A 17,090-nucleotide genomic window follows, 5' to 3' on the forward strand; every position below is an offset into this window, starting at 1 on the left:
CATTAATCAACCCAGCATTTGATTCAGGTCAATTTGATTTTTTTTTCATTGAAGAAGTTTTCATATGCTTGTTGCGTAAACTGTTGCTACACAGTAAAAAAAAAAAAAAAAAAATTGTTCCTACTCCAGTATGGGGACAGACTGTTTTTCTTTCCCCAAGCAGTTAGCAACTGCAGGTGCCATTGTGGCACACAGATGCAGACACTGCTGCCCCCAAGCTCTCACACGTTAATGTTTTCTAAGCACCAATTCCAATTCAAGCAAGGCTGGTGCCAGCGGCCTTGGAGAAGTGTTTAGCTTTTCTAACGTAATTGTGGAGTGCAGGGTTTGTGGTGAGGCCAGTCACTCAGTACCGTGGGCTATGAAAGCATTTTTCCACTTGTAGAGGAGTTTTGCTTCTAGTCCTAGCATCTGATCTCCCTGAAATGCCTGTAAGTTCAACTTAAGGTCGTACTCATTATCATTTCCATTCTACTTTACCTCAGAACTGGGTCATTAAAATTATATTCCTAAGCATATTAAATATCAGAATAATCAAGGAAAGATACAGCTATGTGTGAGGCAAGTGGTTTTTATGGAGAACAGTCATTGAGAGAAATGTTTTGTTATTCTGGAGCTTTGTTTAATAAGTTTTTAAAAGAGTTTTTAGAACTGTCGTGGACTGGGTCAGTGGAGATAGCCCTGAACTCTTCTCCCCCTGGACACAGTGAGCCAAGGGTCTGGACTGTGATTACCAAGGTTTATTCCAAGGGCTGTTGGGGCAAAGTTGTTTCTGGAGCTCACCCCACCCAAGCACATTGCAGATTCTCCTCCCTGAGACTCTCAGATTGGTAGAGAACCAAGTTCTATCCTCTTGGGCCTGTCTCCTTCTTCTGTCCTACCACCCACAATCTAGGTCACCCCCCTCCATCATGTGCGCACCAGCCCCTTGAGGTGGTGCTACTGATTCTGAACCAGGAACCCAGGCTAAAGAGTTTAAGTTCTAAAATGTAGAATATGGTGCACAACCTCGCTATTCAGAGCCACATCCCAGTTGTCTCATGGAAAGTGTTCCTGTCCTGGGGAGACCAGAACCAACTGGAAGGGCAGTGGCTCAGGTCAAGAAAGCAGGTCCACAGTATACAAGCCCATTGCTTAAGAGTCAAACTCTGTTTTAATACATCTTCTTAACATCCATTTTATGTTGTATTACTTATGATCTAACATTTTAGTTCAATGTAAAAGCCAGAAAAAATGTTATAGGAAAAAAAACCTTTAATCATCACAGAAAACTAGGTTTCTAATCAGATGATAAACATTGATAAAATCTCTGATATCCAGATCATGACTTTAAATTCCCACTGATCTGTTGGGTAATCAACATATTGCACACATGTCTGCTCTGTTTGGCTGACCAAGTGTTGGTCTACATTGCCAAATTAAAACATGGAGAGGAAAGCTGGCTTTTAGACAGCCTGCCTGCAGTACTCATTTGAAACAGCTTTTAAGTAAATACAATTATGATTGGAACTTATCTCAACCAAGCAAAATTCTCTAATTGGTCATGAGAGAGTGAGCAATCCAAAGGTGAGATTGCTGGGTGGACTGGAGAGCGTCACAAGGTCATCAGCCTATCTTCTGCCAACATGAGATGGCTCCATGGAGTCTGCGTACAGGTTGCCCAAAGCACGCTATAGCTCAGTGTGACCGTTCCGGACTCTGCCTTGCTCCCACCCTCCCATGTCATTCCCTCATCCTTATTCCTCTCCCAGTGACCTCACTAAGTTACTGATGGAAAATTAATGTTAAAAGGCATAAGCTCCTCCCCCTTCCCTTGGCACTTGAACATACCTTTCTTTTTATCTACTCTTCTGTCCCTCCTCATTTTTAAGGCTGTTCCCTGTTTCTGGACCCTTAGCCTCATTCATTCTTGCTTTCCCAGGGCCTTACTCTCTTAGTTATCAGCTCTTTCTCCACAGTTTATTCTCTGTCTATTGGCTCCTTCTACATTGCCCTCAGACAGTCACACATTTCTTTTGTCGTGAAAACGTCTCTTGCTGTCCCCCCAAACCACCACCTTCTCTTCTCATTCCTGTCACTGCCAAACTTCTGTAAGTATAATTTTTCTTATTGTATTACACACTATTACACCACAAATGCCTAGAAAGCAAGAACCACAACTTAATGATAATTTGCACATCAAGTATCTAGCACAGTATAAAGTAGTGAATGAGGCACAACCCGAGGAGCCTAGCAAGCCAGGGTTCAAATGTGGGCTCACTGGTTGCTGTGAATGACCTTGGGTAAATTATTTAATCTTGCTCATCTTCAGCTTCCTCATTTGTAAAGCGGGGGAGGGGAGGGTAATAATTCTCATCTTCACAGGATCTGAATAGACATTTTTCCAAAGACATACAAACGGCCAAAGGTACATGAAAAAGTGTTCATCACTCACTAATCATCAGGAAAGTACAAATCGAAACCACAATGAGACATCACTTCACACCTGTTAGAATAGCTGTTATCAAAAAGACAAGAGGTAACAAGTGTTGGTGAGGATGTGGAGAAAAGGGAACCCTTCTTGGGAATGTAAATTGGTGTAGCCACTGTGGAAAACAATATGGAGGTCCCTCAAAAAGTTCAAAATAGAACTACCATATGACCCAGCAGTCCCACTTCTGGATATATTAGAGGGAATGAAATCATTATTTCAAAGAGATATCTGTACTTCCACATTCATTGCAGCATTATTCACGATAGCCAAGAAGTGGAAATAATGTAAGTGTCCACCTATAGATGAATGGATAAAGAAAATGTTATATATATAAACATGAGAAATTCATTCAGTCATGAGAAAAAAGGAAATCCTGCCATTTGCAGCAATGTGGATGGAATCTGAGGGCATTATGCTAAGTGAAATAAGTCAGAGAAAGATAAATACTGTATGATCTCACTTATAGGTAGAATCTAAAAAAGCCTTACTCATAGAAACAGAGTAGAATGGTGGTTACCAGGGGTTGTGGGCTGGGGGCGGGGGGATGGAGAGATGTTTGTCTTCCAGGTATAAGAGGAGTAAGTTCTGGAGATCCAATGTACACCATGGCGACTATAGTTAACAAATACTGTATTCTATACTTGAAAGTTGCTAAGAGAGCAGACCTTAAATGTTCTCACCACCACCAAAAAAAAAAAAAAGTAATTGTATGAGGTTATGGAGGTGTTAACTAACCCTGTTGTGATAATCATTTCACAATAGATATGTGTATTAAATCATCACATTGTACACCTTAAACTTACACAATGTTATGTCAGTTATATCTAAATAAAGCCAGAAAAAAATAATGCCTATCTTGCAGTGTTGTTATGGAGATTATATGAGATTATGTTTATAAAAAAACCCTAGCATGGTGTCTGGCAAAAGGCTGGTTCCTTTCCGACTTCCACTCATGGTAGGGATTCAGTTGACTGAGTGACCAAATGGTCTCCTGCATATTTCAGGTCAGCACTCAGTGGCATGGTATCCACTTTTTGTTCCATTTGATTCTTATTCTTTTCTTTGCCTTGTGTGTTTCAGGTTCACAACCAGTATCCAACTGAGTTTGAATTCAATCCCTATTACTTAAAGTTCCTGGCTTTCCACTATGTGTCTAATCGCTTTAAAACATTTCTCCTGGATTCAGACTATGAAAGATTAGAGCACGGTACGTGTTTGCATGCCCTTGTTCCACCTTTTTTGTTAGTTTTATGTGTTTTTAATTAAAGACACTAATAAAATAACCACCCCCAAGTGTGGCAAGGCCACTTTAAGGTTTTGCTCTACAAACTAAGAAAGCAGAATGGACATGAATGAGTGAGATTATGTGCTGTGTTAGCTCTTAGGGGCTGCAAGTGGTCATCATGTAGCACCTTTGAAAAGTTAAATCTGCTTATTACTATTTTACTATCTCCAAGCAGCATCACTGTTTGTGGAGAAACACTTGACTCATAGTTTTTCCATCCCTGGTACACTCTGGTAGGTAAGCTGCCTGCCCCTGGAAGCAGTTTGTATAGCAGTTACGGCATGGGCTGTGGAGCAAACAGAATAGTTAAATTTCAGCACTGCCAGTTACCAGCCAAGTACTTTGCAGAGGTTAGGTACCTCTCTGAGTTTCCTCATCTTTAAAATGAGGATAATAATATCACCCACCCCTTTGGACCAGGATGATCACATTAGGAAATATTTGTAAATTTCTTAGCACAGTTGCTAGCACAAAGTAAGAACTCAACAAATTTTAGACATCACCATTGTTATTGTAATTTTTAATAGCAGTAATAGTTGTAAAGAGCAGATTCTCAAAAGCCAGTCAGCCCCTGTGAAAACGTTTCCCCAAGGGGACTTTTACATTCTTACTTTTGCTGTTTTTATAGGGAGGGGGAAAGGGGGATACACATGAGTATTTTTGTTAAGAAGACAAGTAAATAAAGAAAATCAGTATATATTTCCTATTTTCAGTATATTATATATACCTGAATATTCATAAAGAAGGCTCTCTTAATGGCTGAAAATATTTACTAATGTTCTCAGTTTAAAATATGAAAGCAAAGAAATACTGCTTTTCAGTGCATGCTATTAAAATTATCTAGCATGATATTTCATACTTTTGGTAAAGGAGACAGCACTGATGAGACCATTTCCTTTCCTGTTTGTACTTCCAGACCTTTGTTGACTCATAAGATTGTCATTCCACACATCATAATCAGAAACCTTAATTTTTTAAGCACCCATGTGTTGGGAAGACATTAAGTAAAGCTGGTTACAGTGGACATTAGAGTCACTTGGAGAACTTTTTTAAATGACTGATGTCTGGGGCCTATCCTCAGAGATTCTGATTAATGGGTCTGAGGTGAGACCTAGGCACTGGGATTTTTTTAAGCCCTTTTTTTTTTAATGAGTGGCCAGGGTTGAGAACTACTCTTCTGCCCTCTACAGTTGAAAGGTAGAGAAGAAACATTAATTAGTCTCAGGGGCCCCTCATATTATAGGATTTTGTGCAGCCTTGGGCATGAGACCTACTTCTGTGATAAATAAAATGCTTGTTGACTTTTGACTGAATCTTTTCATTCAAAGCAAGACAGCACTGCTACAAGAGGCACCCTTCCTGGCCTTTTAAAGAAATACCTCCTGCCTCACCCTAACACATCTTCCTCTCTATTAAAAATAAAGTGGGCTCATGTGAGTAACAGATTGACTGTTTGAAAGGTACAAATGTAGTACCTGAAGTGCCCCGCCTAAATTCAGCTTTTGTGTTTAACTCATCCAAGGATACGGACCACATCCTTCTGACATCCAAAGTCTCCATGACCATGATTTGTGGTATATATAAACTACCAAAGAAAACACTTTAAATAGCTTCATAATAAACAGCCAACAACTTAAAAAAGAAACATAAAATTATGTTTTTAACTGAGTTTCATCAAATCATTTTCCTCCCATTTTCTCTTGAAAAATGTGTAGTATGTCTCCTGGCATGGACCTCTTTGAATCTAGATATAGACGCGGGATGTCGATTGGAAGGGAGTCATGCTGTCCTGCTAAATGCTTGGGAAAACTTTATCCCAGGTTTTCCTTCCATTTGGATTTGTTTCCATATAGCTATGAAGTCCATTCCTATCTTTAGCTTTGCAGTCATTTTCTAAGGCTTCTGCACATGCACTGCTGTTTCTAGAGCCGTGTGAAATATTCCATTTTTCATCTGCTACATGCATCATATTTTTAGGCAAACTGTTGATTTATCTGACTTTTGTTTTGCTGATTTTTTGTTTTGGGGGGGTGATTTACAGGAACTTTATTTGATGATAAAGGAGACAAGCGTGCCAAAAGAGGAATTTGTATTTGGGAGTGTATCGATAGAATGCACAAGAGGAGTCCCATTTTCTTTAATTATTTATATTCACCAGTGGAAACAGAGGTACAGAAAGAAAGCATTTATGTTTCATTTTTGGAATATTTTGTGTTAAAGTTTTCCTTACTTTTTGAGCGTATATAAGCTGTTTAAGCGTTTTATAAACATTCAACTAGGTTTCATACCAGAAGCTATTTAAAAGTTGATACACTATGGGTTTAGGTTATGATGGAATGGAGACTGATACCAAATTCTTGACCACAAAAATTAGAAGCTGGCCCCTGAAACATAGAAAGGATAACTTCAAGAAAGAGCAAGTCAACTTTCCCTGGGAAGAAAGAACAAACAAAACTTGAAACCTTAGCAGGCCATGTAAGCAGAAAAGATTTCCCTAAGTCCATTTGTACCAAAGCCATGGAAGAACCCCTATGAGAAGCAGGGATGTTTGGAGCCCAGCCCAAGAAGGATGACCTCTCAGGGACAGCCATCCTCTGCCATGCATGTCTGCATGAAATAGGCTCTGCAGTGGAGTAGACCACCTTACTCAGGGGCAAGGAGGCCTGGCCCTGGGCCCCATGCAGTAGGACCTCACCCTGGCCTTTCTCCAGATGCACCCTTCTCATGAGGTGAGGTGTATGAGAAACCAAGGTACACGCTTGGATGCCACTCCTTCATCTAGACCATGCTCTGGCCCTTCAAGATTCCTTGCCCAAATTCAAGTTACTCACCAGACCACTTCCCCAAGCCTGTGCCCCAAGCCAGTGAATGTACCCCTAAGCCAAAAGGGCAGCTAAGGAGTAGCTGTTTGGACAGGGAGTAGACAAGAGTTTAGCTGCATGGGCTGGGGTATATACACATGTTCATAATAGACCCTCAGAATATAGGACAGAGCTGGGTCAAGAGGAGCAGGGCTTTAGGCCAAGAACTGGGAGCTGGGACCAGCTTTCCCAGTGCCACTACTTCCTGGTGTAGAATTCCCAGAAGTCCAAGAATTCTCAATTGGAGCCTGGCCTTCTAGGTCTTTAGGAAGTTATATTTGTCAAGGTAGGAGCATAGAACATATTTTATCTAATAGTTATGTTGATGTATAATGTTTAAATATATAGATATATGGTATTTGAGCCTCTATTCATACTTTTTCCCTGGACCCTGCAATGTTAGGGGCTGGCCTGCCAGTAAGCTTGGGGCACTTTGGGGTCAAGATGAAACTATATTTCAGAATTTTCTTTATACAGGCCCTGAAGCCCAATGTAAACGTTTCCAGCCTCAAGAAGTGGGATTACTATGTAGAGGAGACCCTTTCCACAGGGCCTTCATATGACTGGACAATGCTGACCCCTAAGCAGTTCCCCTCCGAAGACTCTGAACTGGCCAGAGGAGCTGGGCCCCAGAGCCAGAGGAGAACAGTGTGGCCATGCTATGATGATGTCAGCTGTGCTCAGCCCGATGCTCTCACCAGCCTTGTCAGTGTAAGTCAGCCGTGTGTAGACACACTCCTAGCGCACCAGGGGACCTGGAGGCACACGAGGCCTCAGGAACTGACCTTAGTTAAGACTGGTTCACCAGCTCCTGGACACAGCTCTCCTTACTTTGGGTTAGCATTATAGCTAGCACTACAGGAGTATGAGGACACCAGATTTGCTCCCATGGATCAGTGGGGAACCAGGCTCAGGTACTGGCAAAGAGTCTCAGTAAAAGTGAGCTTTTCAGCGTTAGAAGGAAGCATTCGAGTAAATGGAGCAATTTTGCAGCTTTGCAGCTGTTTTAGCTGGCCAAGCAGCCTGAGTCAGGCCTGGGTAATGGCTTTTGTGGGTGCCTTACTTCCTCTGGTCAGAAGTGTGGGCAGCTGATGGCCTGATGGGAGCACCGCCAACCATCTTCTACAAGGAATATTTTGGAGTGAAGCCATCCTGGCAGTAGCTACCCTGATGAGAACAGCAGCGCTGAGGAAAGGGTTTGAGCCCAGATTTGGCCCAAACAGTTCCTGAAGAGTGTTCTGCGTCCAGTTTCCTGACCAGGAGGAGCGCGCTTCCTTGAAAACACTGTCACAGAGGCTGCTGCTCTGCTGTGCAGCTTCCCTGTCTGAAGGAAACTCCATTCCTTGGGCATTTCTTGGTTCATTCTTTCTACATCTGGTTTGAATCATCAGAGTTGAAGGGTTCCTCTGTCAAGGACAGACTTCTCATATACCTCAGCTATTACAGTTTGGACACCAGCCCAGTGCTTGACCTTTTGCTGTGGCCATCAGAGGTCCTATGGGCTGGCCAAGGGTGAAGGTGTTGGGGATATTTATCTCACCTCTCTATTTAAGCCATCTGTACAAAAAAAGGCCCAGTTACAGATCCTAATAAATCATCTTTGCCACAATGCATCACACCAGCTAGAGCTCCCACCTCTATTCCTGGCTTGGGAGACTTCTGAGGCCCCACGCTTACCATGGTTTTTCACTGCCCTCTGGCCATGCTGTTCCTCTAGTACAGAGCGGGTGTGGCTCTGGGGAACATCCTGATTTCTATGAAATACTTATCTGTCAGAAAACCCCTTTTAATTACTTTGCAGGAAATTGAAAGACTGGAGCATAAATTGAACCAAACAGCTGAGAAGTGGCAGCAGCTATGGGAACGGGTAACTGTGGACCTTAAAGAAGAGCCCAGAGCAGACCGTGTGAGTTGGCAAAGCCCTTTGAAGAGCTACTTCTGAGCTTCTGGAGGGCGCTAGGTCAGGTGGGGCCTCTGCCACAGGTAATTCAGGAGGTTTATGGCCAAAGGGAGGGTCATGCCCTGAGGGTCCAGGGCAGAAAGCTCCAGATGACTGGGTACTTCCTGAGTGTCTCGCTTTACCACAATGACATAATACTTATGTTCCAGGGCCCTGTATCCAGGGGAAATTACTGGGTTCTTTTCTATCTCAGCGCCTCTGTGGTTTCAGCTGATCTTCTACCACATGAGGGAGGAGGGGAATGCCAAGACCTTGTTTGCGCCAGAGCAATAATCAGAGAAAATGAAATGTTTTAAATGAGCAAAATATGCTGCTTTCTGTTGTTCACACCCCCTTTTTGTTTCTGAATTAAGGAACATATATCGTAAAAATAGTTTAAAACCAAATACTCTTGTTTTCTGCTTCTCACAGCCCCTTCACCTGTAGTATGTGGAAGGGCTGTGCTGAGCACCATCCACACTTTGCATTCTGTTAACCCACAGTGAGGGAGTGGTGTCTCAGCTCAGGCACGCTGGGACAGGCTCAGATCACACAGCTGATATGTGGGGCGGCCACCAGTCAAACCCACATCACATTGACTCCAAGTGCAACAGAAGGGAAGTTAGGACAGATGAGTGTTCTGAAGAGCACTTCAGGAAAGGAGAGGTCGGCAGGGTCAGATGTCACAGAGGAGTCAAGGAGCAGGGAGTGTAGAAGAAAGCCTCCAGTGTGGTAAGATGGGGTCCTTGGGGGCCTTCTCTTGCCTTCAGATGGCAACTCAGGAGCTGTTATCAGACAGGCCACAGGTAGGTGATGTCTTACTGCTTTTTTTCTCAGAAGAATAAAATAGTTTCTTAATTTTTTTTCTGATTATGAAAGTGAGATATGTGTATTCCTTTAAATAAGACAATACACAGAAAGTTATGAAATAGACAGAAATCACCCAAAATTTATAACCTAGAAATAAACCACTATGCCATCAAACTTGTTTTATAATTCTAAACACACATATAAAAGGGATTTACTATACATGCAGTTTTAAAAACCTGCATTTTTTTTTTACTTAATATGTGGCATACATGGCCTTCAGTTTGTCACTGTATGTAAATCAGCATCATTTTTAGTGGCTGTCTAGAAGTCCATTGTATGAAAATACCTTTTTTTTTTTAAGCAGTTGCATAATGATAGACATTTAGGTGGTTTCTAGTTTTCTGCTAGTTTCCTAAAAAAATTCCAGGGTAAACATCTCTTTATATATATTTTACATATACATATATATGGTCCAGTTTTTTCCTTGAGGTAAATTTTTAGAAGTGAAATTATCGGATCAGTTGCTTAAAGTCTTTGGAAAGCTTTCCTAGCTCCTGTTCTGTCTTTTTCAGCCCCAGAGACACCCTTTGGGCTCCCCAGGAATTGTGTCTACCAACCTCCCTTCCTATCAGAAGAGGTCTCTGCTGCATCTCCCAGACAGCAGCATGGGGGAGGAACAGAACGCCAGCATCTCCCCATCCAACGGAGTGGACCGGAGAGCAGCCACGCTGTACAGCCAGTACACGTCCAAGAATGATGAAAACAGGTTGACATTGCTGAGCCCTGCCGGGTGTACTGAAAAGGCTCTCCCCACCCTGCCCTGGGCCACACCGCAGGCCCTTTAATAAGCTAGGCCTGTGCCGTGCCGCCTTCTGTAAACTTAAAATGGATCCGCTTTAATCCTTTGTCTCTGTTTTAAATGCGTTAGATGGTTCTTAGAAGAGGAAAAGTCAAAATTACAACTAAAATAATGCCAAGAGGTTGTAGTTCTTTGTGGCGGGTCCTGATTGCTATTGTCTCATGTCTGCCAGGTCTCTTGAGGGAATATGTGTTAGTGAGCACTTTTTCAGGGGCAAACTTCAGAAATCCAGCGCATGCTAGCTCAAGCAGAAAGGAATTTACTCACATAAACTGGGAAGGCCAAGGATGCGCCAGTTTCTCACAGCATCTTCAAGCTTCTGTTGTTTGCCAGCTCTGCTTTCTCCTATGGGCTGCATCTACCCCAACATGGTATAAAAATTGGCTACTGGGCTTCCCCGGTGGCGCAGTGGTTGAGAGTCCGCCTGCCAATGCAGGGGACACGGGTTCGTGCCCTGGTCCGGGAAGATCCCACATGCCGCGGAGCGGCTGGGCCCGTGAGCCACGGCCGCTGAGCCTGCACGTCCAGAGCCTGTGCTCCGCAACCGGAGAGGCCGCAGCAGTGAGAGGCCCGCGTGCCGCAAAAAAAAAAAAAAAAAAAAAAAAAAATGGCTACTGAGAGCTCCAGACCTCACAAGTTTGGTAATTCCAGCAGAAAGAGGCAGCCTTTCCCCAAAGGTCTAATAGAAAAATTCTAGGGGGAGCTCTGATCTTTTTTGGACCATCTGGGGGAAATAGAGGCTTGACCAACAAAAACAACAGATATCCCCTTTACAGCACTTTTTAAATGAAAAATTAAATTAACTGCTATGTCATCATTATTTCTAGGTCCTTTGAGGGAACGCTCTACAAAAGAGGGGCTTTGCTGAAAGGTTGGAAGCCCCGCTGGTTCGTTTTGGATGTAACAAAACATCAGGTAATAAATACCATCACAGCCTATAGAAATCACTTCTCCCTAGGCTAGGCTCAGTCCCCGGCTGTTGTGTGACTCTTAGCAGAAAGGCACAGCCTTCATGTACAGAATGCTTTCCTAAGGCCTCTCATATGCTGCCTGAGGCTCCTCCATGGACCCAGTGAGGAGCAGTAGTCCTGAGACTGAGCGCAGCAGCCTTCTGAGAGAGTGCAGGTGTGTGCAGGCAGAGGCAGTGACTGCTGAGCCCAGAGCATTAAGAGCAATAGAACTCTGCTTTTTAACGCTCATGTTATCTCCTGCTGTCTGCTCTTAAAACCGAGGCCAAGAGAGGACCTGAGGTTTTCAGCTTGTTGCATACCACATGCACATACAGAACCCGTGCCTATGAATACTCCCCAGAATACAGATTACCTTCATCTTTGCAGCATAACACATCCATTCAAAATCGAGGGTGTTCATTTATTCAACAAATATTTATTGCACACTTTATCTGTGCCCATCACTGTACTTGGTACTAAAGAAGGCATCATTATCCCTCAAAGGTGACAGCAACAGAGGAGGGAGGGAGCCCTGAAATAGGCAGAAGGGGATGTGCCCACCCAAGCCTGAAATCCACAGTGGGCAAGTACTAGACTGGACCTCCCAGACCACGCTGGGAAGTCTTTTCCCCACTGCTAGGTTCTTTGCTGTGGCTGTAGCACCCCGCACCATCCTGAGTGTCAGAATCTTTGCTCCAGTGATCTTGGTTGGGGTGGAACCCAGCCCTTCTGCACCCTTCACTAGTGAGACTTGCATGGTCTCCCACGTTCTGACCACAGACCTCACTCTACCTTGGACCTGACCAGTCAGCCTTGAGCAGCTTCTCAATGCATTTGTGTCCAACATGGAGTCTGTTCAGAAAGATACGGACTGTTAGGCCAGTACAGTGCTCTTGTTGGACCTGCATCTAGATGACTCCTGACAGATGAATACTTTGCATGGGGACCCCCTTTCCCTCTGCTCAAGGAGTTTCATAAAGGTTACACAGAATCTTTGTAGAAGAACATAGAGAAGTTTTTACAGGTATGCAATGGAAGCCCTTTTTAGGGGGCTGGACTTTAAACAACATTGTCTCTGAAACCATAGAGCCTACACTGTGTAGAAAAGTTCCCTCAAATCACTAAATATAACAGGAGAATGTCATAATTTTTCTATAATTTACAATTACATCAAATTATATTTGCATTCTTGCCAGTCTTTTAGATTTCTTTAACACGAAAGGTATATGGTTTTTCTGTTTAGTCCTACTCATACTATGCCTGAAGGGAGAGGCAGAGAAAAGTCTGAGGCCAGAACCACAGAGACGGAGGCGCCAAACACATTCCTGCCGTGTAGATTATAGAGGGTGAAGTCCAGACTAATTTCGTTAAGAGTGATGTCCAGTCCTTCCACACAGTAACACTCAAATGTTGAGCTATTTATTATTTTTCAAAAGTCATTTTATATCTACATGCTATTTGGAAACTTGTTTTTTAAATATAAGATAGCTTGAACATATTTTCCTACCAGTTCATAATAGATCTTAACATTTTTGAAATGTTGTATAGAATTCCATATTATTGATGTACCATCATTTAATTAACCAACACCCTATTGACAGATATCTTTTCAATTGTTAGCTAATAAAGGCAGTGCTGAAGGAAACCTCTTTATAGGTGTGTCTTTGCATGCTTGTGGGAGTGTTTCTGTAGGATAAATTTCTAGAGGTGGGAAAGGTGTATCAACAGGTATAAACATTTTAAATTTTAGTTCATATTGCCAAATTGTCCTCTAAAAGGCTTCTGACTAATTATATCCCCACTAACAGTGTTTGAGAATACCTAGTGCCTTCCATTCAACCTGAATATTGTCAGGCATTTTAATATTTCTTAATCTAAGTGAAAAGTGAAATCTCATTGATTTCATTTACTTTTCTTTGATCAGGTAGATTGTTCATCTTCTCAGATGTTTATAGGTCACTCACATTTCTTCTGTGACTTGCCTGTTGAAATCCTTTGACCATTTTTCTATTAGATTATCTTTTCCTTCTCAATTCTAGGAATTCGGTATATATTCTAAACATTAACCCTTTTTCATATGTTACATATATATATTTTTTACAGTTGTTAGTTGACTTTTTCTATGTGTAATACATTTATTTGTTCAAATTTCAAAAAAATATGTCTTTTTCCACCTTTCTCCCAGCTGTCTAATTCCTCTTCCTAGAAGCAACCAGCGTTTTTAACTTCTTGTCTATTCTTTCAGGCATAGTTTAGCAAGATGTGGGAAAGTATTCAAATACATTTTGAAAAGCCATGCTGTTTTCCCTTTCTGTGTCTCTTATACCCCATGTATCTTTTTGGTTCCAGCTGCGATACTACGACTCGGGTGAGGACACAAGCTGTAAAGGCCACATTGATCTGGCTGAGGTAGAAATGGTCATCCCTGCTGGCCCCAGCATGGGAGCCCCAAAGCACACGAGTGACAAGGCGTTCTTTGATGTAAGTCGATCTTGCCTTTTCTTGGCTCTCTTTGCACGTGATCCCTTACAATCCATCCACCTCCAAGAATCATGGGGCCTCAGAGCAATTGGTGGTAACTGCACATGGGTCACAGACCCACCCCGGCTGTGGGAATTGCTACAGAGCTTGAACCCAGCACTCTTCATCCCCAAACCTGACCTCTCCCTGCTGTCCATATGTCTCAGAAAGGCCGCACATCACTTTGCACAAAAGCCTCCTTTAAAAGGTATCCAACTACACGTGGAAGCAGATGAACTCCTTGTTAAATACTGTTAGTTATTCACTCACCACCTACTGTCGAGAACAGATATTACTTCCCTTTGTATCCATGGATCTTCATGCTTGATCATCCACAAAAAAACATCCTTAGTCACACATGATGACTGTCTGCCCTAACATCTTCAGCAGTCCTTAGGTGGGCCTTGGGGCATTTTATGGGCCACATGATAGGGACTTATCTAATCCCCAGAGCCAAGCAGGACTTCATATGGAACACAGGTCATACTCTAGGGCCCTGCTCAGGCTATGAAGCCATTTCCCTGACTCTGGGCTGCCAGTGTGGCCCCAACTGAAGACTTAGAGAAGGGGATGGAAAGGGGCCATGAAAGCCAACCCCATCATGGTGTGGATGAAGCTCGGCCTTCCTGGCGCCTGTGCTGCACTGGTGCAGTGCATGGGCGGGGCCAGAGACTCCAGCCATTCCTGACCCTCTTCCTCAGTCAAGGAAGGCCCCGGGAAGATGCAAAGTCAGGCTTTCCTAGTGTGTCTCTCTTCTCTGCCAGGCCTTTCTGTTGACATCCCCCTTGACTTTGGGGGCCAGGAAAGTATAATGACTCTAAAGGCAATGACAGTATGATAGTGGGAGGCAGAGAAAAATAACAGAGGTTCTGGGGCAGAACGGAAAGGGAAGGTCACAGGGATTTATTTGCTCACTTGCCCAAAGCCATAGACTAGCCCTGCCCTTCATCTCTGGTTCTCTTCATTTGATTTTATAGCTCAAGACCAGCAAACGTGTGTATAACTTCTGTGCCCAGGATGGACAGAGTGCCCAGCAGTGGATGGACAGGATCCAGAGCTGTATATCTGACGCCTGATGCCCATGGCCAACCCAAACAGAAGAGGGAGGAGGGGCTTGTGCTGCCAGATAGGAGAAAAGTGTGTGAGTCCTTGAGGAGCTGACAGCTTCCTGCTGGTTCCGATCAGTCATCCTAGGGCCTAAGGTTCTCCTACCCAGACTTACCCATTCCCCTCTTTTAGCAGTTGCTAAGTCTGCTTAGCCTGAGTAGATGTGTTACACAGGTCTGGTCAAGAGCCCTAGGCCCTCCCTGTATCTTGCACTAGGCTGTTCTAACAGGGTCTTCATGGTTAGGGATCAGAAGAATGCTTCCTGAGCCGACCGTCATCCATCCCCTAGGCAAAGTGGCTACCACCTACCTGGGTCCCTTCTTCATGAAAGATAGATAGATCCTTTTTGTTCTCCAAGGTCCTAATATCCTTGGAGAGCTTTCTGACAAGCAAAAATCAAAATCCTCCAAGACTATCTTCCATTCTGCATAGAATAGGTTTCCCATCAAAGGCTCCTGTTCTTACTGCCTGACCTTAGAGATGCTCAGTTCTCTGGTGCTGTCAAAGGTGCTTCCGTGATACCTGCTCGACCACTGGGGTTCACAGCAAGACCATCAGTGCTCAGTGGCAGGCAAAGATTATCCTGATGGGAAAAGATTGTCCAGAGAATGATGCAGTAATCACCAGGCCAATGCAGGAAAATACTGCTTCCAAAACACTGAATTTTCTAGGCCAAAGGTGCCCTGAGGATGCAGGACTTTGTGTTCCCATGTATTCTTCTGCTCCCTGACAGCTTCTTACACAAAATAACATGCAAAAAGCTGAATGCACTAACTCACAAAACACACACTTGCACTGAACTAATAAAGTGGAGATGTTTGAGAGACAGAAGCCAGCTGTTTATGACCACACGACCCCTATGACAAGGGCTGTGTAAACCAAGGTCGCATTGTGGTGTGACTGGATACCCAAACGGCACCTCTGCACATGAACAGTAGGGACTTGTTTGGTCTTTAGGTTTTCTTTACTTTTGATAGCCTGTGTTTGTTCAGCTTAAGACACCAGGAATGCTGTTTCTCACGGCGCACAGAAACAGCTTTTCTGCAACAGCCGCTGCGGTTGGCTGGAGTCGTAGGTAGCTAGATCATTACATTTGTTTTGAAATGTTAATATGTTAAATACCAAACTAATATTTCAAAAATATGTATATATGAGTTCTTATATCCTTGTTTTTCAGATAGTCTGCTTATAATTTAATATAAAATTAACTGATTCATTCATAAAATTTCAGTAGTGAAATGGTTCCCTTTTTAAAAAGCCGCTTTGTAGATTAAAAATAAATCAGATTTTCAAATTTAAAGTTATCTACACACTAGAAAATAGAACTGTGTTAATATATAAGAAATTGGGGGATGATAAGAATGAAGGATTTTTCTATCATTTTCATTTTATAAATTGCCACCTGTGAAAATGGTTTTTGCACATTATTTGTATTTTTCTTTGTATATGAAATAATTTTTTGTACTCTGTAAAATATGGAGCCCGTTGTACCCTCAGCTATTTGAGACTTTACACAGTGCTTCTTTTGTAACTGGATTCTTGTAACTTTCATGAAGGCGCTACATGTAGCCTTGCATTCACTAACCACCTTGAATTAAATTTATTTCTTAAGAAGAATCATCCCTCATTTACTGAAATAAAGTTCACTGTGCATTGCTTAGCACTCAGAAGGCAACATTTATGATTCATACGTGGGGCTAAAAGTTCAAGGGTAAGATGCAGCATAACCCATTTCTTGCCTTGGTTCTCTTAATGTCATCACTGCCCTTTGCTCAGGAAGTAACCAGAGACACTGGACAGGCTGGCCTGAGCTTCTGGGTTCTGGATGCACTGCTGCAGAGTTTAGGTAAGAGACCTGAGGCCGCCACTCCCACCCAGAGCCTCCAGTGAGCTGTGTGAAATTGGTTAAGTCCTTTACCTCTTCCCGGTCGCAGTTTCACCACCTGTGGCATATGGCAATTTGTGAGAACTTTAGGCAGGAGAATTTTAACTCTAGTTTGGAAGGAGGTGTTTCTGCTTCAGGAAATAGCTAAACAGCACGGATGAAGGATCAGTGCTTTCAGTTCTGGACAACACTTCCTCTAGATACGCCCTTGGAGTTTACCTTGGGGACTCTAACTACATCTCGAATGGAGCCATCAGAATGCAGGTTCTCCTCAGGGCTGAACCTCTAAGTCTTGACATCCAGGAGCCCTCCCTGAGGGGGACCCCCAGGGTGAGGCAGTGGCATCCCCCTCTTGAGCCTTCAGATCTCCTCAGTCTAGAGGCTCGTGTGACCCAGGCCAG

The 17,090-nt window shown here is 43.2% G+C and overlaps 1 protein-coding gene across 3 annotated transcripts in view; it reads left to right on the forward strand.

Annotated features, from left to right (window-relative positions):
- Window positions 1-16,543, forward strand: part of SBF2 (SET binding factor 2) — a 469,332-nt gene extending 452,789 nt beyond the window's left edge. For 2 of the 3 annotated variants that reach the window (XM_081239229.1, XM_081239231.1), the window contains 8 exons: window positions 3,554-3,680; window positions 5,800-5,927; window positions 7,097-7,330; window positions 8,421-8,525; window positions 9,941-10,134; window positions 11,055-11,142; window positions 13,527-13,658; window positions 14,675-16,542. In XM_081239229.1, coding sequence (XP_081095355.1) covers window positions 3,554-3,680; window positions 5,800-5,927; window positions 7,097-7,330; window positions 8,421-8,525; window positions 9,941-10,134; window positions 11,055-11,142; window positions 13,527-13,658; window positions 14,675-14,773 — 1,107 coding nt within the window. In that variant the 3' untranslated portion in view covers window positions 14,774-16,542. Of the gene's footprint in view, window positions 1-3,553; window positions 3,681-5,799; window positions 5,928-7,096; window positions 7,331-8,420; window positions 8,526-9,940; window positions 10,135-11,054; window positions 11,143-13,526; window positions 13,659-14,674 lie in introns of all 3 variants that reach the window. The other variant, XM_081239230.1, reaches the window with a different exon arrangement.
- Window positions 16,544-17,090: the final 547 nt, after the last annotated feature.

This window comes from Mesoplodon bidens (genome assembly GCF_964165515.1).
Source record: "Mesoplodon bidens genome assembly, chromosome: 7".
In the NCBI taxonomy this organism is placed as follows: domain Eukaryota; kingdom Metazoa; phylum Chordata; class Mammalia; order Artiodactyla; family Ziphiidae; genus Mesoplodon; species Mesoplodon bidens.